This window comes from Strigops habroptila, chromosome 9 (assembly GCF_004027225.2).
Source record: "Strigops habroptila isolate Jane chromosome 9, bStrHab1.2.pri, whole genome shotgun sequence".
Classification (NCBI taxonomy): domain Eukaryota; kingdom Metazoa; phylum Chordata; class Aves; order Psittaciformes; family Psittacidae; genus Strigops; species Strigops habroptila.
The window spans coordinates 26,078,448-26,095,064 of NC_044285.2; the positions used below are offsets into that span (position 1 = coordinate 26,078,448).

Genomic DNA, 16,617 nt, shown 5'->3' on the forward strand with positions numbered 1-16,617 from the left:
AATAAAGAGATGAAATGGAGAGAGAAAGAAGTGGCAGAGCTGCTAAAAGGAGAATGAGAAGGTAGCTTACAGACAACTTACGTGTGTGTGTAACAAGATCAAGGGAAGGAAATGCAGGAAGCAAAGTTTCCAGCTTTATAGAATGTGTTTATATACCTAAAGCATGCTCTGTTTTTTTAACTGGTCATTTATAGAGCTATGGAACAATCATGGCTTAATCTGTTAGTGAGATAAATGCATGAAGTAAAAACCTACACAAAATGAACAGAAAAAAGTGTTGGGAAGCCTTGTTTGTTGCCTTTAACAAGGAATTAAGTTTTGTCATGATGCAGCAATTCTCATGTCTGCGTTCTGGGATGGCTTCATGATAACAGGAGTAAGTGCCCAGAAATCAAAGTTCTCATGAAACAAGGAGTGGCTCTTTCTTTCCCTGAGGCCTTGTTATGTATGACGTGCCGCAAGGGATTCATCCTGTGCCTTTTTAACTATATTTATAAAGACACTGGGAATTAGTAAGATGCCACAGGCTCTTTACGCTGACAGCGCTCAGATTTGTATCTCTGCAGATGTACTCGCAGTATGTGTAAGAGATTGCACTTAGAGACAAACCAGCTGGTTTAAACATCATCCAGGCTGAGTTGTGATATTGCTGAAACACATATCTTGGGAAACAAGCCAGGATATTATTCAGTGCTCTGTGTTATGAGTGGTCATATTCCAGTCTGTAAGATAGTGTGGACTTTGGGTTATTCACAACCCACATCCTTGTTCAAGAATTTCAAGACTGGGTTGTGTCACCTTTGATTTAATTTATCAGACTATATTCATCAATACCTTCCTATTTCAGAGTATTTTATTGTCTTAATCTTCTTCTATGAAACATTTAATGCAACACCTCATGATCTTTTTTCCTTCTCAAGTCAGTTACTGCACATTCTGCCCCACCTTTTGCTTTCCTTACTCTTAACCTGATTATATATATTTGATTTGTCCATCACTGTGGTTTCAAAGTCCTGATCACAAAACATAGTCTCTGTATTTGTGACAAACGATATCAAAACTGAGCTTGACTGTAAAATTCCATCCCCAGCATTTACTGTCTTGGTTGTTTTTCAAGTGAATCATATTGACAGCTAATAAAAATACAAGTACATTGTATTTTTATATAAAAATAAAGTTCATAGAATTTCCGGTAACAAAAGAAATACTGAGAAAATGAAGCCCTCTTTTGTTCCAGACTTTCAACAGTCCAATAAAAATAACTCCTTTTTACTAGCTGCAGGAGATTGAACATGTAAATGTTCAAGTTAAATTCATGTATTTATGTGTCATTGCATTGCTGAGATATTTAGGAATGTATTTTTCTATATGGGCTTAAGATGAGGCTTTATTTTTTAAAGTTCATAAAGAATGAAAAATATTTCATGGTAAGTTGTTCTTTTTTATGATTTTTTATTTTTTTTTTTAGAAATGATGACTTGAATGCATGTTTAGAGGGGAGTAATAGTTTGTGGATTGATTAAATGAGGGTTGAGTTCAGCAATAAAGTGGCCTTAAAGATTTTTGTCTTGACTTCAGTATCTGTTTTGGGGTGCAGTGGTGATCTTAGGTCAATATTGATAGACTTGCTGGAATGTTGAGTTCTAGAGACTTCTTTTCAGGCTCCCAGGGATCTGAGTGGTTAGTGTTGCTCAAGCTGTACACTTCCAAATGTAATTGAGCAGTTCATTTGTGTTAATTATCTAAACTTTGCCATCTGCTGGAGAGCCTTTTCCTGACATTATAATTTAGTCCAGTTGGAGCTCACTTAGAGTTTTCTGACTAGTCTGTTATCATGTGTTCACCAAACAAAAACCTACACACCAAACCCTGGTCACTTTTGTCATCCAGTTTTTCAGTAAGCATCTGGAATGAGTGTGCCTAGCGTACTGTGTTACGCTGTGAGATTGTTTTAGGTGCTGTGAATCTGCTTTTTCTGTAGCAAACCAGCACATTTCCATGGCAATTGACACCTTGCAGCTTCCTGAACGTCTGCATGAGTATGACATAAAAATTGTCACACCTTTTGAATTCCATTGTCCTCCTTTATCCCAGCATGATGATAGATGCAGGGAGGCGCGAGGGACAAGATGGAAAAAGGCAGAAAAGAAGCTGCCACCTACGAAGAAACGACTGCATACAGCTGCTTCGCCTTGTGTTCCCCTGTAGTCAGAAAGTACCATTTGATGTCCATGCTGAGCAATTCACAGTACAGACAACTGTGAGCATGGGTATTCCAAATGGATTTTGTTCCATGCTAGAAGTATAGAGTGTGTGGGACATGAATATAGCAGGTACAGGGTTCTGCTACACCTGGACCAATGCACTAATTGCATGCTTTGTGTTGGAATTTGTTATGAGCTGTACTTCTCACTTCCTGACCTGTCATGTGAAGACTTTGGATTTAGCATTCCTCTGTGAAGGCATACCTCTAAACTATCGCTGAAGCTCTGCTACATCTTAAAGTTAGGTTAATTTAAGATTTATTTTTTCTTCAGTGTAATAGGGCATATTGTATAGTAATGCAAAATGATCCCCCCACGCCCTGCAGGATTAAAACTGTATTAGAAAAATGCAGAGTCTTTAACTTGTTTGCTCTTCCTTCACATTCAAGGAGAAAATTAAGCCCTTCAGAACCACAAAACCAATATAGTCTAAGATTTGTGGCTTCAGGAAACATCAAGGAAGTTGAAACCATAGAAACTTGACTCTTACTAATGTAATCAGGAACCTACAATATTACTTTGTGGATTTTTAGTTCTAGCTGAATTATGTTTTCTGATGGGAGCAAAATGCAGGAGCTGTGACTTTTGGATCATACTTTTCCACTCGGAGGCCATAACAGCACATACAAAAATTCTCCTAAACTTTAAGGACTTCTGGATGCAAGCCTTCATTGTTTCCTTGCTACATTATAGCAGTAAGTAAGAGAAATGAATTTTCAGGCATTATGTCCACACAGCGTAACATGACTGTGGCATAATGATGAGCTGGGTTTATTTGGAAGAATTCAGAGTGTGATGGAATATTTCTCTGGGTAACTGTCAGAGCAGTAGGAAAAACATCTTTGTTGGGGGATTTTTTTTCTGCTAAAAAGCTCTGTTTAAATCTGCGGCAGCCTTAACTTTTACAGCTTCATGGTTATGAGCTTTCTTTTCATAGGAGAAGTTTTGTGATGGTGTGTGAGGAGTTGGATCATTTTCATCTGTGTGTATGTAAGGCTGACAGACCCAGCTGAAGGCCCAGCAGTAGTTCAGCCGCCAGGAGTTTCAGACAGTGGCCATTATGCAGTTAGCTCCATGTCTTAACAGGTACTCACATTTGCAGGTCCACTGAGAAGCATCCCAGACCACATTAGTCACTTCATATGTGCTGTGGAGTTAATCTGTGCAAGATAGAGTAAGAAAGGAAGGTTAAAATAAGGATTTTTCTGGAAACTTTTAAGTACCCCATGAAATACCCTTTAAATAGCTCTTTTGTTGATTTAAACAACTGGTGAACTTGATTGGGGAAAAACAACAAGGTCCCAGAGCCTTATCAGCAACACCAGTATGGTTTGCTTTTAATTGTGTGTATGGGTGGCACAATGCATCCATGCAAACACAAACATACTGCTAAGAATCTAACTGAAGCCGTTCAGTAAGTTTCCACTTGTGACTGCAGTCAGTGTCAAACTCACCATGTATTAAAGACATTTTTTAAGCATTTCCATAGCCCTTTGCCTACCTGCTGTGATGCCTTAGTGCCTGTTTATTGCCTGCTATGGAATGGAACTCGATTGATTTGCACGGATGCAAAATCACTGAGTTCATACAAGAAACAGGGTGAAAAATACCCTTCATGGACAACTGCAATAGGAATGATGGGGAAACAGCTGAAGGCAGCGTATCCTCATTGTCTCTGTTCAGGCTTCAGGAGTACTCCAGACAAAATATCTGAATTTTGTTTATCCCCTTCATGTATTTGACTTAATATTTCAGTTAAAATTTTTATAACTGTATCTCTCCAGAATTCCCAGTTCAGTGATGAAGCAGTGATACACATCTCTCTTTTGCAGCCATAAATACCATTTTTAACACAGTGTTTGTTAACTTTACCTGTGCTACAGTTATTTTTTTCAGCATTCTTCTGGACAGTTGTCCCGCGGAGTGGGGATTGTAAAAGGCTTTGCTGGGTTCTGTTATCACCAGCAACAGCCACTTCTGCATTGTTCCAAACCATGAACCCTTTCGATATGGTTTGCACAGCACTAGTGTTAACAGACCCCACAGCTGGGTGCATCTCCCAGAATTCAGCACTGATGGCATTCCTTGAGGGAAGGTGGGAATTACCCCCCCTCCTTGTGCTGCAGGAAGCTGCAGCATTGATTTAGAACCTTGCCTTTGATTTTATTTTAAGCATGTTTTAGACTTAGATGAATAATTCTACTAACCAAGAAGTTAAGGTGTCTTGACTTTAGCAAAGTCCCTAAAGATGAAGTTTTGACATCTTTTGACATCTGAATTTAAGAGCTTTGAGCTGTAGTTGCTCTTGTCCCTGTTGCCACTGTTAGCTGACGGGGAGAGGAACTCAGGAAACTGGTGAAGTGAGCAAATAATGGTTTCTCTCTCTTTGGTAGATGATGATTCTTTTACCCAGAGCTTCTGTTCTTCCTTGTCACTCAGCAGTTTGAAACCAGTAATAAAAACACAGTATGTTGGTTTGTCCTTCAGAATATTGTGAACAAATCAAAGTGTTCTCTTGAGAAAATGTTTGAAATGGAACACTGTAAACTTTTTGTTGTGTTGTTTCTGGGTCTTAATAGATATTAAGTGGTTTTTTAATCAGTGTATCATATTAATGTCCTCTCTAGCATTGTAAGCCATCTGCAAGAACTCTGATGATACCCACTCCTGCACAGTTGTTTAAAAATAAAGGAAGCTGAATGACTCTTGGTAAATTCAAACCCACCAGATGTGTTTGCTGGCTTAGTGCACAGTGTCCTGAAACTGCAGCCTGGCTGATAGTAGCCAGTTAAGAGTTTACATACTCACTAGAGTGATAAGGCATTTTGGAGGATGCGTAGCCAGCTTTCTGCAGGCACCTCTGGTTGCCTAAAATAGACTTTTGTCTTATGTAGTCAATGAATGGAGGTCGCTTGTTCTGATGATTCTTCAGGATGATGATTCTAGGATTCTTCAGTCATAGAATCCCGGACTGGTTTGGGTTGGAAGGGATCTCAAAGCTCATGCAGTCCCGACCCCCTGCCATGGGCAGGGGCACCTTCCACTAGAGCAGGTTGCTCCAAGCCGCTGTGTCCAACCTGGCCTTGAACACTGCCAGGGATGGGGCAGCCGCAGCTTCTCTGGGCACCCTGTGCCAGCGCCTCAGCACCCTCACAGGGAAGAGCTTCTGCCTAAGAGCTCATCTAAATCTACTCTATCTTAATTTATGTACATGCTTTGGGTTGTCTTTTAGAGGAATGGTATTATTTTCACAGCTAAAATAACTATCTAAAACAGAGTGTCAGTGTTTCTTCCTGTTAAGCTACATGTCTGAATCCAGACACAGGCTGGGAGAGACTTTCTGACATGCTTCAGTTTTGTGGCATTAAAAAACTAATTGATTGAAGAGCCAAAATACCAGATCAATATTTGATTCCTGCCACTTGAAACCTTGTTGCATTACCTGCTGCACCCTGCTAATAAAACAGGCCAGGAATTGCAGAGAAGTATTTCTGTGCCACACAACAAGTGTGTATTTCTTTTTTTACCCGGTGACTGCCACTTAGCAACGTGATGTGCAGGAAGCATAAATGTTGTTCTTTCCCTTTCTGTCTCCCAAATGTAAGGGAGGGTTCAGGAAAAACACGTCAGTCACAGTTGTTTTGTTTCCTGGAAATTTTTCCAGTATGACCGAAAAAAAAGAGTCCATATAAATACATTTCTTTTTCCTTGCATTCAAGTGATTTGATCAGGTAAATCACTCCTTGAAATCTTCATTTAATTTGGCAAAACTCTGCTGGTCATAAATGAAAGTGGTTGGAATGCTGTCGTGTGGGTTGCATGAGGCTCTGATCTCTTATGCTGAAAGCTGGGAGAATTTTACCCATAATAATTTCACTTTCTGAAGAAGAGCACATTCTGCCCTGCTTTTCTGGCTTCAAAATTGATTGCACATCGTGACTTGGAAGCTGCTAGCTTTTTCTGGTCTCTGCCAAACTGAGTTATGATAGCTGATTTTCATTAGGAAAATACTGGTGATCTGATGAAGTGTTCCTTAATTTCTTCCTATTTAACTTACTGAATGAAAAAGTAAAAATGATCACTAACTTCACTGATCACTAACCCAGCAATGGAAGGAACATTGGCCTTTTTTGTCAATGATATTGACTTTTCCCCCTCCGAAACCCTGGCACCAAATGTCTCTGGTTGCTGTCGTCTCGTTGCTGTTATCTAAAATGCAGTGAGTTTGCCACTCATTAATTTCGGGGTGTTTTGAGTTCACTGAAGAACACTATCTAGGCCCTTTGGGCTCAGTTTATCAACGTAGGTTTATCTCTTTGTGAAATGCATTTTCTAAGGTAACTCTGCTAAGCACATCTTTCTCTGTAAAAGAAGAGAGATCTCAGGGTTATGGTTACTGAGCTAAATGCCGAGGGGGATTCCAAGCAGATAGAATTCAAGTCCTTTGCCTGCCATCTAAAAGTAGCGCCGATGTGCTGGTTATCACAGGAGAGTAATAGCTTGTAAAATGAGATCTTTGGCCTATTTCTCATAACTCTACTGATATTTGAAGAATTGTTTAGATGCCAAAACACTGTGGCGTGGTTTAGCTGTGTTCAGTCTCAGAAAACGGTTAAGAGAAAACTGACTATAGCAGAGTGAACCGAGAAAGCAAAGGGAAATGTATTGTTCTAAATTGGATTAATTTGACTATATTTATCAGTCCTATTTTGATTAATCCTCCAGGAGCTATGTTCCTACATGGTAGGCAGAGCAGATTGTGAAAGAGGCTGTCACAAAAAGTAGATTTTTAGGAGTTGGGGATCTTGGATGCTATTCTCGATCCTGTCACTGACTCACTGTGCAAGCCTCCTAAATTGCATGAGTCACTTCATGTCTCTGCCTCATTTACACTTCCTATAAAAGTGAGTATTACTTATATCATGCCCAGTGTTTGACAGCTTCCCTTGCATCTCCATTCCCCTGTGTCATGTTTAAGTCCCCAAAGTAATTTCGAGTAATGTACAAAACTGTATCCAGTTTTGCTGAAAGTCTCTCTCCAGTTTGGGTCTGTAGATGTGACTGTCCCCAACAAAGAAGTTTAGTGAGAAATGTCATTGTTAATAAATATTAAGAATTTCATTCATTTAATACATTCATTCATCTACAGCTAAATCCTTCTTTCCTATTTTTGATGTTTATATGCTCTCAAACCTTTTTAAAGGGTCCTTTAAATTCAACTACAAACATTTTCAGGCACTTCTGAACTGAGTAATGTAGCTTTGCTACTATTTCTTATTTCCTCAGTTTGTGTCCCGCTGTTTGTTACCCATCTGCCACGTCACGTTTCAGAGCCAGAGGTCCTGAAAGACTGGAGCTGGCTTTTTTTTCTCCAAACCAGTTTTAGAGGCTACAGAAATTACAGATAGCCAACACAGGGATGTGCTGCATTTTGGTTCACCTGCTCATCCTGTGATTGCAGGTGATTCAGAGCGCGCCTCTGGTGGTGGTGTACAAAATCAAGATGTAGTCTTAAGGAATGCAAACCCTTACTTTTATTTTTTGCTGAATTTAATGCTCTTTGACATGGGAACTTTGAACAATTTCCTTTTGTTTGAATATTTTCAGTGTCTTTAAAGTGTTTGCAGGCTTTTTTTCTATCCCAAATGCAAGGAGTGGTACGTGGAAAATGAAATTATTGAAAAACATTTGTGGAGAGCTTATGGTCAAGTAAACTTCAGTTAAGGAGAAGCTGAGGCTCGTGTAGCACAGCTCAGCTGAAGAAAAACTGATAGTTGAGTAACGCTTTGGTTTGGGGTTTTTTGTTGTTTTTTTCCTTGACTGGCAATTCCTTTATGTTCGTAGGATACCCAAGACCACATAAATATTTAACTAGAAAGGCCCTGTGTGTGTGTGCATGCGTTTTGTGTCTAAAAATAGTTTTCTTTGAACAGGATTCAGTTTTGACTTCGCTTGCTTCACTTTCAACAAGGATCAGAATTCCATGTGGAAAAACTAATGTCCTTTTATTGGCCAGCTGGAATTCCCCTGGCTTGGCACTGCTCCTTTTCAACTCTTCCCTAACATGTACTTCCATTTAGTCAGCAGCAATATATGTAAATTAGTTCTGGGCAGTGAGGAATAAAGAGCAGATGGTTTAGAAAATGCTTTTAAAATGAGTATTTTTTTTCTTTAAATGTAATTTTGAGCTCTGCCTGATTTTTCCAACTTATTTTACTAATTATTTCCACTCACCCTTCCTTAATTCTAACTTTAACAGAAAAATTGTGGAGTTAATGTTTTTTAAACCTGGTATGTAATATGCCAGATTTTCTTTCGTAAGAATCCTTTTGTCTTTCTAATGGAAGAATTAACAGAAGAACATGGCACTGAATAAGATTGTAAAATCACATTCTAATATTACAAATGTAATGTTTCCATCAAATAAACAGAACAAAGTCTCCTCTACTAATCAAGAATGCCAGCACACAATTATGCAGTGACTTTTCATTCTGAGCACTCGGGCCAGTGACAAGCTTTTGAGGAAAACAAGCATACGTTAGCTTGTCTGTATATTATGCTTGCTTTGAGCTGGTCACCAAGAGGGATATGCTACCGTGACAAGTAGGTACCCGGGCCAAGTGGATATCTACGTCTTTGAGAGGGTACGAAGAGTATGACAAGTGCCAAACTGCTGCTGCTAGAAACTGCTCCCACAACAGGAACAATAAAAGTAAAAGCTCATGGAAGCTTTTCTATCCTTGGGAAGTGTTGAGATCTGCTGATGTCTCTGAGGGTGATTCCAGTGTGTTAGCTAGTGTGGACAGCTGCCCATGACTAATTCCATGGATACCTTCCACTTGTTGTGCTGACATCATCGGAGCAGTCAGTAGATGGTAATTCATTCAACACCCACAGAGGTGAAGTTTAGGATTAAAGGATCATTGCTGAGTTCTGAAGGGAAGCGTCTCTAATGACACAGGTCTGCTAACCAAGCATTAAAAAAAGCCAGAATGAAGGCAGTTAATCTGTGACAAGTGATACACACCTGGTCTGCTCTTAAGTTTTCAAAAGGTGTCTGGAACTTAGAGTTTTAACCATGGTAGAAATAATAGAATGACTGAGAGAAGGTGACTGATGCTCCAACTGTAATGTACAGCACGTACAAGCTAAACGTCTCCCAGTTTTAAAGTAGTATGTGACGCACTTGGATCAAACTCATTAGGGCAGGATGATTAAGTGTTAAGGTACTTCTAAAACTGGCACCTGGTATAATTGCTGGACTACTTCAGGTTCATAAATTTTGCATTAGCAGACAGAGTATTTCAGGTGTAGCTAACCAGCGCAAAGAAAGGGTTTCTTGTTGGCATCTGTCTTCGGTGTGTTTTGTTCCAATTGCTGATTGTTTGCCAACACATATGTCTCCAGTAAATTTTGGTTTTACTTATGTTACAGGGATAAGGCAGTTTGGAAAGATGACAACAAATTGTAATATGGGGTCTGGAGTCGGGGAAAGGCTGACAAATATTCAGTATTGATCAGTCACAGTGGTGTCAGAGACTTACTCAAATCCCTGATCTAGTTCTGCCAGCCACCTCGCTGATCTTCAGCAGCGTGAGTGCTAATGCAGGGTATGTGCACAGATGCGTGTAGTCATGAAGGTGTTCAGGAGCAGTGCTTCAGCAGGCTCTACAGCTAAAATAGCATCCAGTGTTCTGAAGGAACTAGGTACAGCTGAGATGGCACTCTCAATAGCAATATTTTAGCTTACATGAGGTAGGTAGGTGAAAGCAAGGTATTTGTGCCAGTGTCATTTTATTGAATAATGGAATTAGCCAGCTAAGCTTGCAATGATTACTGCAGTGCTCTGCGTTCACTCAAACTGAACTACTTTGTTCACCTGAGGCTTGTGTGCCTCTGTGTGTGCCTTTCTGCTTCCGCTGTGTTTACGTGGAGGTTTCATACCTTGGCTTTTTATCACTATTCACATTTGTCACAATTCACCCGTCTTGTTTCAGATGATTATCTCAGCATGTGAGCAGGTGAGCTGAGAGGTGGCTTACGCATGCACTGTATGATGTTTGTTTCTGTACTACTTAAAGTATGTTAAATTAGGAGTGTTCTCTCCTCTAGTAATGCCAGTGCAGCAGATTTCCAGTGAGCAGGACTAAGTTGTATATATGCTGCTATCAAGTTGTGCAAAAAACCCCACAGCTTTTTGAAAGCTGTAAGTTCTTACAAATGGGAAATGTTTTGCATAGTAAGGTTATTGCATAAATTATGAAAACCCCCAAGTTTTTAAACAAGTTTGAGCAATATCCATGTGCACAGTTGTTGGTTAATAATGTTTATGTCTCTGGGTGCTTTTCAGTACTGTGTTCAATAGAGTGGTTATATGACGCAGGGAGAGCACACCTTGGGGAAATGAGAAATTTGCATATAAGCAAACTTGTGGTGATGGATTTGAAGAGTATTGGGCTTTCTGGAGGTAAACCATTTTTAGTAAAAGGTGGGGTGAAATATTGGAAGCGTGTATGTGTGCACTTAATAAACTGCTTATAAGCGCAGAGATATATCATCTCTGGCTCAAAACACCTAAGCTATAAACAGCTGGATTCCTGGAGAGTATTCCAGGGAAGTACCCCTGGATATTTACCGTGTTCTGATTCTTTTGTTTTGCGAACTGCTGTTGGTTATTAGTGAATACTGGGCCCTATGGACTTTGGGTTTGAGCTGTCCCTGTGTTCAGAGCATCCTCCCTTTACTACTTCTCTCATGTCTGTGGCAACTTTATTTGGGGTTGCTTAGAATTACTCCTAAATAATGGCTAGTGTAGGCCTGCTGTTAATTAGTTATATATGGAATTTGTCTTCATAATGAAAATGTACATTTCTGACCTATTTTGTAATATCAAAATACCAAAGCTTAGAGAAGGGCTTCTAATCCAAGTTCCAGTACTATGTTCTTTTTTGTACTTGTAGCATATCTGGGAAAAAGCCTGCTTTCCCCTTGCCCCAGGAAAATACAGGTTCTGTTTTAACTCTTCAGTGTATGGTATTTATTCATGATGGGAAGCTATTTCTGGTTATACATATGATGATTTCCTTTAGCTAAACCTTACATTTTTTTGCTTATGTGTTCCTGTTTGGTCTGCTTTGATAAAGTTGTACTACTCTTTATAAAATACAGTGGTATCTGATGCAGAGATTCAGCCGTATTCTAAACACCATGGCCATGGCTGCAGTGATCTCAGCTAATGGCAACCGCCGGCTATATGTCAAGTAAAACGAGTAAGAATGATGTGATTGTTAGCTGAAATGATGAGACACGTGAAGAACTTAAAGTACTTTAGTAAGTCTCTTATCTTAAATGGTTTTTTACTCATCCAAAAGCTCAGTTATAGAGCAGTGGTTTTGTTGGAGATGAGCACGTTTGTATTCATATATGTCGTACTTCAGACCTTACAAGAATACAAAATTAGGAGATACCATACTCGCTTTAACCTTCCCTTTTCTAATTTAACCGGTTCTTAACCGAACTTATGCAAGTAGGTTGTTACAGATGTTCTTACTCGTGGTACTGCTCGCTGTCTGTTAACGGCTTTGTTTCCCAAAGCGTGCTGGCATGTGCACAGGTAGTTCCTCTCTGTGCTGATTTTACTCTGTTAGGTGTGTGTTTGTCTGTAGAGTGGTGCGTTAGCCCAAGGATTAGCTTAGCTGTGCGCAAGCTTCCCTCTTACTAATCGTTACATCTGCTTTGCAGAACATCCTCAAGTCCTGTAGCTTTACAGCTCTGTAGAGCCCTTGGATGTTTTCACCTTTATATATTCACTTTTGCCAGTGAGCATAAATGTTATTCTTTTGGGGAGAATGTTGTGCTTGTTTGGATTTTTTTTCACTGAGTAATTAAGTTCTACAGTTTGATTCCTGTATTATGTGTTTGATCATCACAGGCTATAGAAGTTCCCCCTCTACTTTGTGGTGTATATATTAATCCTTTTTGAAAGGGATTTCCTAAATTACAAGTAAAAGAGCTGTTGCTTTTGTAACTTTTTCCAAAACCTTTCTGCTGCTTCGTTAGTGAGATTATCACAGTAGCAAAATGAGCTCAGGAAGGAATAACCCCCAGAACACCACCAGCCCAGAACCAAATGGCTAAGGAGAGAGCTGGGGATGTTGGTCAGTGTGTTACCCTGGCAGCTGGAGTATCAAACTGGTCATCACTTCATCAGGATTTTTTTTTTTGGCCTTTACACTTTTCAGTTGATTCATTTGATTTTTGAACTTTCATTAAAAAAAAAAAAAAAATCCTTTGAAATTGTGTTTTGTCTTCAACAGTGCCCTTAAAGATAGTCGTTTCCCCCCCATGACGAGGGATGAGCTGCCACGGCTTTTCTGCTCAGTGTCTCTACTCACTAACTTTGAAGATGTATGTGACTACATGGACTGGGAGGTAAGGATGTCAGGTATCTTTGAAGAAAATGACTTTCATACCATGAACATCTATAGCAGAAGTCACACCATTGAAATTAGCTGCATATATTTAGTGTAGTTGTCATGACATATTTTGCGCTCTCTACGCATTGTTTTGTGCATAGATTGAAAAGATCCTTTTTGATAGAACTGTCACCTTAAAAGTCTGTACCATGAAAGTGGAACCAAGTTCTGTTCTTGCTCACTTAGGTACTCAGAATAAGAGCGGTCTGCACAGCTGTATTTATGTCTGATGCTCCATCAAGCAAGGCATTGTCCAAGTGGGGTGTCCCAAGACCTCTCTTGCAGCACAGTTAACTACAGGAACATGGTAGATCAGTCCATTGATTCTGGAAAGAGGATGTTCCAGGATGAAAGTTCAGAGTCTGTTGCATGCTTCTGGAAACAAGCACTGCAAAAACCTGCAGTCCCAAAACAAGCTGCCTTATTTAGCTTGTAAGACTGAGCCATTTATCTTTCCCAAAACATTCTTTGCATTCAGAGCAGGTGGTCTGCACAGATGCCACAAAGCCCCTGTGTACAGTGAGGCCAAGTAAATCATTACTCTTGTTTTTCCTTGCATGGAGCTGAATCCATTTTAATTGTTAGGTTCTAGGAAACCTGCAGGCGTTGTTTTGGAACAGCAGTGTAAGGGAGATTAAGAAGCAAAGGCTGCTTTTAGAATGATTTCTGGGAAGGTGTACTGAAGGAGGTGGTGTTCTGTATTATTCTGCTTTTGCCAAATTATTTGGTATTAGACGCTTGCAAAATACAAGTTACTGAACTTCACATGAATTTTTCATCTCAGTCAGTACAACTGTTGTATTGCTCTTGAGTCTGTAGTTGAGCGAACACGAAAAAAAGATTGAAATTGTCATATATGATAGTGGACATGCTGTAATGGCAGAGACACCACACGAGTTACAGCATTTCCCTTCGATGATGATTTAGCCCTACTAAATACTTAGGATATTTTAAGAGAAAAAGAAGTTTCTATTGTATTCCCATGTAAGAAATGGATATTGAATACAATTGCATTTGTTGTTAAAATGGTAAGAGGCCCCACTGTATCACAGTGTGTATCCAGCAGTAACCCCAGCATTATGAATTTTACAGTAGTTGAAAATCTAACACAACAGTGTTTCCTGTTCACCTCATAATGGCAAGGGCTCCTTACCTTCTGGTATGTACTTCTGAAGGAGACGAATGCAAGTTTTGTTTGGGGTTTATCAGCATTTTCACCATAACCAGAATTATTCATTTTTTAGCTAATGTCAGACAGAAATAAATCTTTGCTGGAACTGCCTGTGCATTCCCAACCAGGAGCTTTGTTCAGAGAAGGAACTTGTCTTGTCACTGAGCCGTTAAAGAGTACTTCAAACAATGTGTTCAAGTAATCAGAACTGGAGTGACTTTTAATATTAAACCAAAAGTCAAAATTAAAACAGGTAGAATTTGTCTGCCTTATTAGGTTGACTTCTGGTGGTAACCATTGGGATGTTTTCAATTTTGTTGCATTTATTAGAGTTCATTAAAAGTCAGACTGTGAATACACTCAGAAAGTGTCTCTATGCGAGGTGCATATTGAAATAGCATTTAGCTCTTTCCATGTGGTAGTCTATCAGTATTATTAGATGTTGTTTTATTCTCTCAATGATAAACTTCTAAGATGACCAAACTATTCCTCCTTAAAGAGAAGCTGAAGCCAGTGCCTGAGTTCAAACCTACATTCTACCTCAGAAAGACTATTTTTGATTTTGTTCCTTGGGAGACTTCTGGTTCACGACTTTAATACTTGTGTGAAACAAGGGAGGGGTTTACTTCCTATGTCCTTTCTGTATCTTGTTGCAGAGTCCTTGAGACTTTAACAACTGTAAATAAGCTCAGTGCAGAACTGTAGTCTTGCTCAGTTCTGATTTTATGGATTCTCATGATCTTACTGGAAAGCCCTGGCTTATGAGGGAAGAACAGAAAGGTCAGAAATATAATAGTCTTTGTGTTATCCATTTGCTTAGTTGCTCTCTCCTATTTCGTTTAAGGTTTTTTTATGATTGTATCATATATAGCTGAGGATGATCCACGAGCCTTCCATGTAAAAGGGCTGGGGGTGTGTGTATAAATATGAGGAAGATAAAATTTGTAATTGTTAGTCTTTAGAGGAACGATTCATCACTGTTTGTGCTCCTGTCAGTGGATAGCTTATGTCATCTGTGTTTCCGTTAAAGGAGTTGCAGTTATGCAATATCAATGGCAAAAGGACATTTCAGGATGTCTATAGAGTATGATTCAGAAAGATTCTGTGTCTTTCATCTTGTATAATGCTAGGATCACCCTGAAAAACATCAGCCTGGTTAGGAGACCTTATTTCTGTAGGTCTGATGCTCCTGATGCTCCTGAGGGGGCAATTCAGCAGATTGCTGACAGATGTGACAGTATTTCAGAATTGCCAGTTCAGACAACTCCCAGTGCTCTGGTGGCTTAGAGACAAGATCATGTGAAGACCCAGCTCAGGAGTGTCTCCTGTATCCCAAAGCAGTGTGTAGATATTCTTTTCTCTAATTAATGAATTATCTTCCCAAATGAAAACAGTATGTCAGTTGTCAAAAGCAATGTGAGATCCTTTTGCAGCAAAAACTTCAGCCAGGTGAGATAGGAATAGACTGCTCTTAGCTCCCATGTGATTTTTCAAGTTGCTGCTATTTTCACCTTTTATTAAAGTAACTAGGAGAAAGTGCACACCTTTACAGGAATAATTCCATGCCATGGTTCATGAGGGTGCTTCCTAAAATATAACTTGGCATTCTTACTTCCATGGGCCTTCATGTGAATTGCAGTGCACTCTAGTAGTTGAACAGATGTAGGGCTTTGAAATGAACACTGGGAGTTATGAACTGATGTCTCCAGTATTGCTGTTCGTTGCTAATGCAGATACGCTTGCATCTCATGTTGCTCTTAGAACTGTGTGTGCAGTTAGCAGCACCCCAAAAGAAGGAATGTAGAAGAGTTCAAATAGATTGCTGTGAAGTACCATGGCTTTGGGTCCTTTAGAAGGATCTTCTGTTTGGTTTGTGGAGCTTGTAAACCTGCCATTAGGGTAAATAAGCCTACACTCAGAATGTCCTGTGAGTGGATTTAGATCCCACAAATGGTGTATATAAGGTATGATCATGTTGTAGGTGTTGCGATTCCAGCTTTGGTGCTGCAGGCTCTGCCTCCTTGAGAGAGTGTCCTCGAAATACAGAAGAGAAAAGCAAAGTGCCTCTACTCGTTCCCTCTCTATTTCATGTTATAGCAACTGAACACCTTTTTAATTGATTTTCTCATTAATTTAATGAAGAATCTGTGGGGTTTTTGCTAGAAGGTAAAGCCTGTCTTGCTAATTCAGATCCTCTCCCCATTTTTTAATTAAAACATCATGAACGTTGTAATTGTATGTAATTATAATTAGAAACTTTCTGGAAAACATGATTGTAATTCCACCAGGGTAATAAATAACTAGAAATTTACCAGAGGCTCTTCCTTAAAATACCTTGAAAAGGATCTTTGCCCTGAAGTTGCTGTTCTTGAGTGAAGTAAAATCTGCAGAATTGCTTGCTGTGTTGATACAAAAGGCCTTTAGCCTGTGTGCTCTGGTTTAAATATTAGCCTAAACAGTTGTAGCGAACCGAGTTGTTGACTGGAAGGTGGCTTTTCATTGTTATGAAGTTAGTACATTTAACAGTTGTGGAAATTCTTTCCTTCTTAAAAGTGCAGCGGCACCAGCAACTCCTGCAGCTTGTATTCTTTAGAGAAGAAACAGTCTTGATCCCAATATTTTATTCTCTTTGGATGATATGCAGTGATTTCATGTATATAAATAAATGATTCCTTTAAAAAAGAATGCCTGCCATCAAGTGGAGAGC

The 16,617-nt window shown here is 39.4% G+C and overlaps 1 protein-coding gene and 1 long non-coding RNA gene across 7 annotated transcripts in view; one reads left to right on the forward strand and one right to left on the reverse strand.

Moving 5' to 3' along the window:
• The window catches only part of AMMECR1 (AMMECR nuclear protein 1), a 75,484-nt gene that overhangs the window by 44,840 nt on the left and 14,027 nt on the right, over positions 1-16,617 (forward strand). For all 4 annotated transcript variants that reach the window (XR_003993305.1, XM_030498359.1, XM_030498358.1 and 1 more), the window contains exon 3: positions 12,581-12,695. Coding sequence is in view for 3 of the 4 variants with exons in the window: in XM_030498359.1 (XP_030354219.1) it covers positions 12,581-12,695 (115 nt within the window). In the remaining variant the exon portion in view is untranslated. The remainder of the gene's footprint in view (positions 1-12,580; positions 12,696-16,617) is intronic.
• Positions 1-16,617, reverse strand: part of LOC115613204 — a 66,473-nt gene that overhangs the window by 43,458 nt on the left and 6,398 nt on the right. For all 3 annotated transcript variants that reach the window (XR_003993306.1, XR_003993308.1, XR_003993307.1), the window contains exon 2: positions 3,359-3,424. This is a non-coding gene — a long non-coding RNA (uncharacterized LOC115613204). The remainder of the gene's footprint in view (positions 1-3,358; positions 3,425-16,617) is intronic.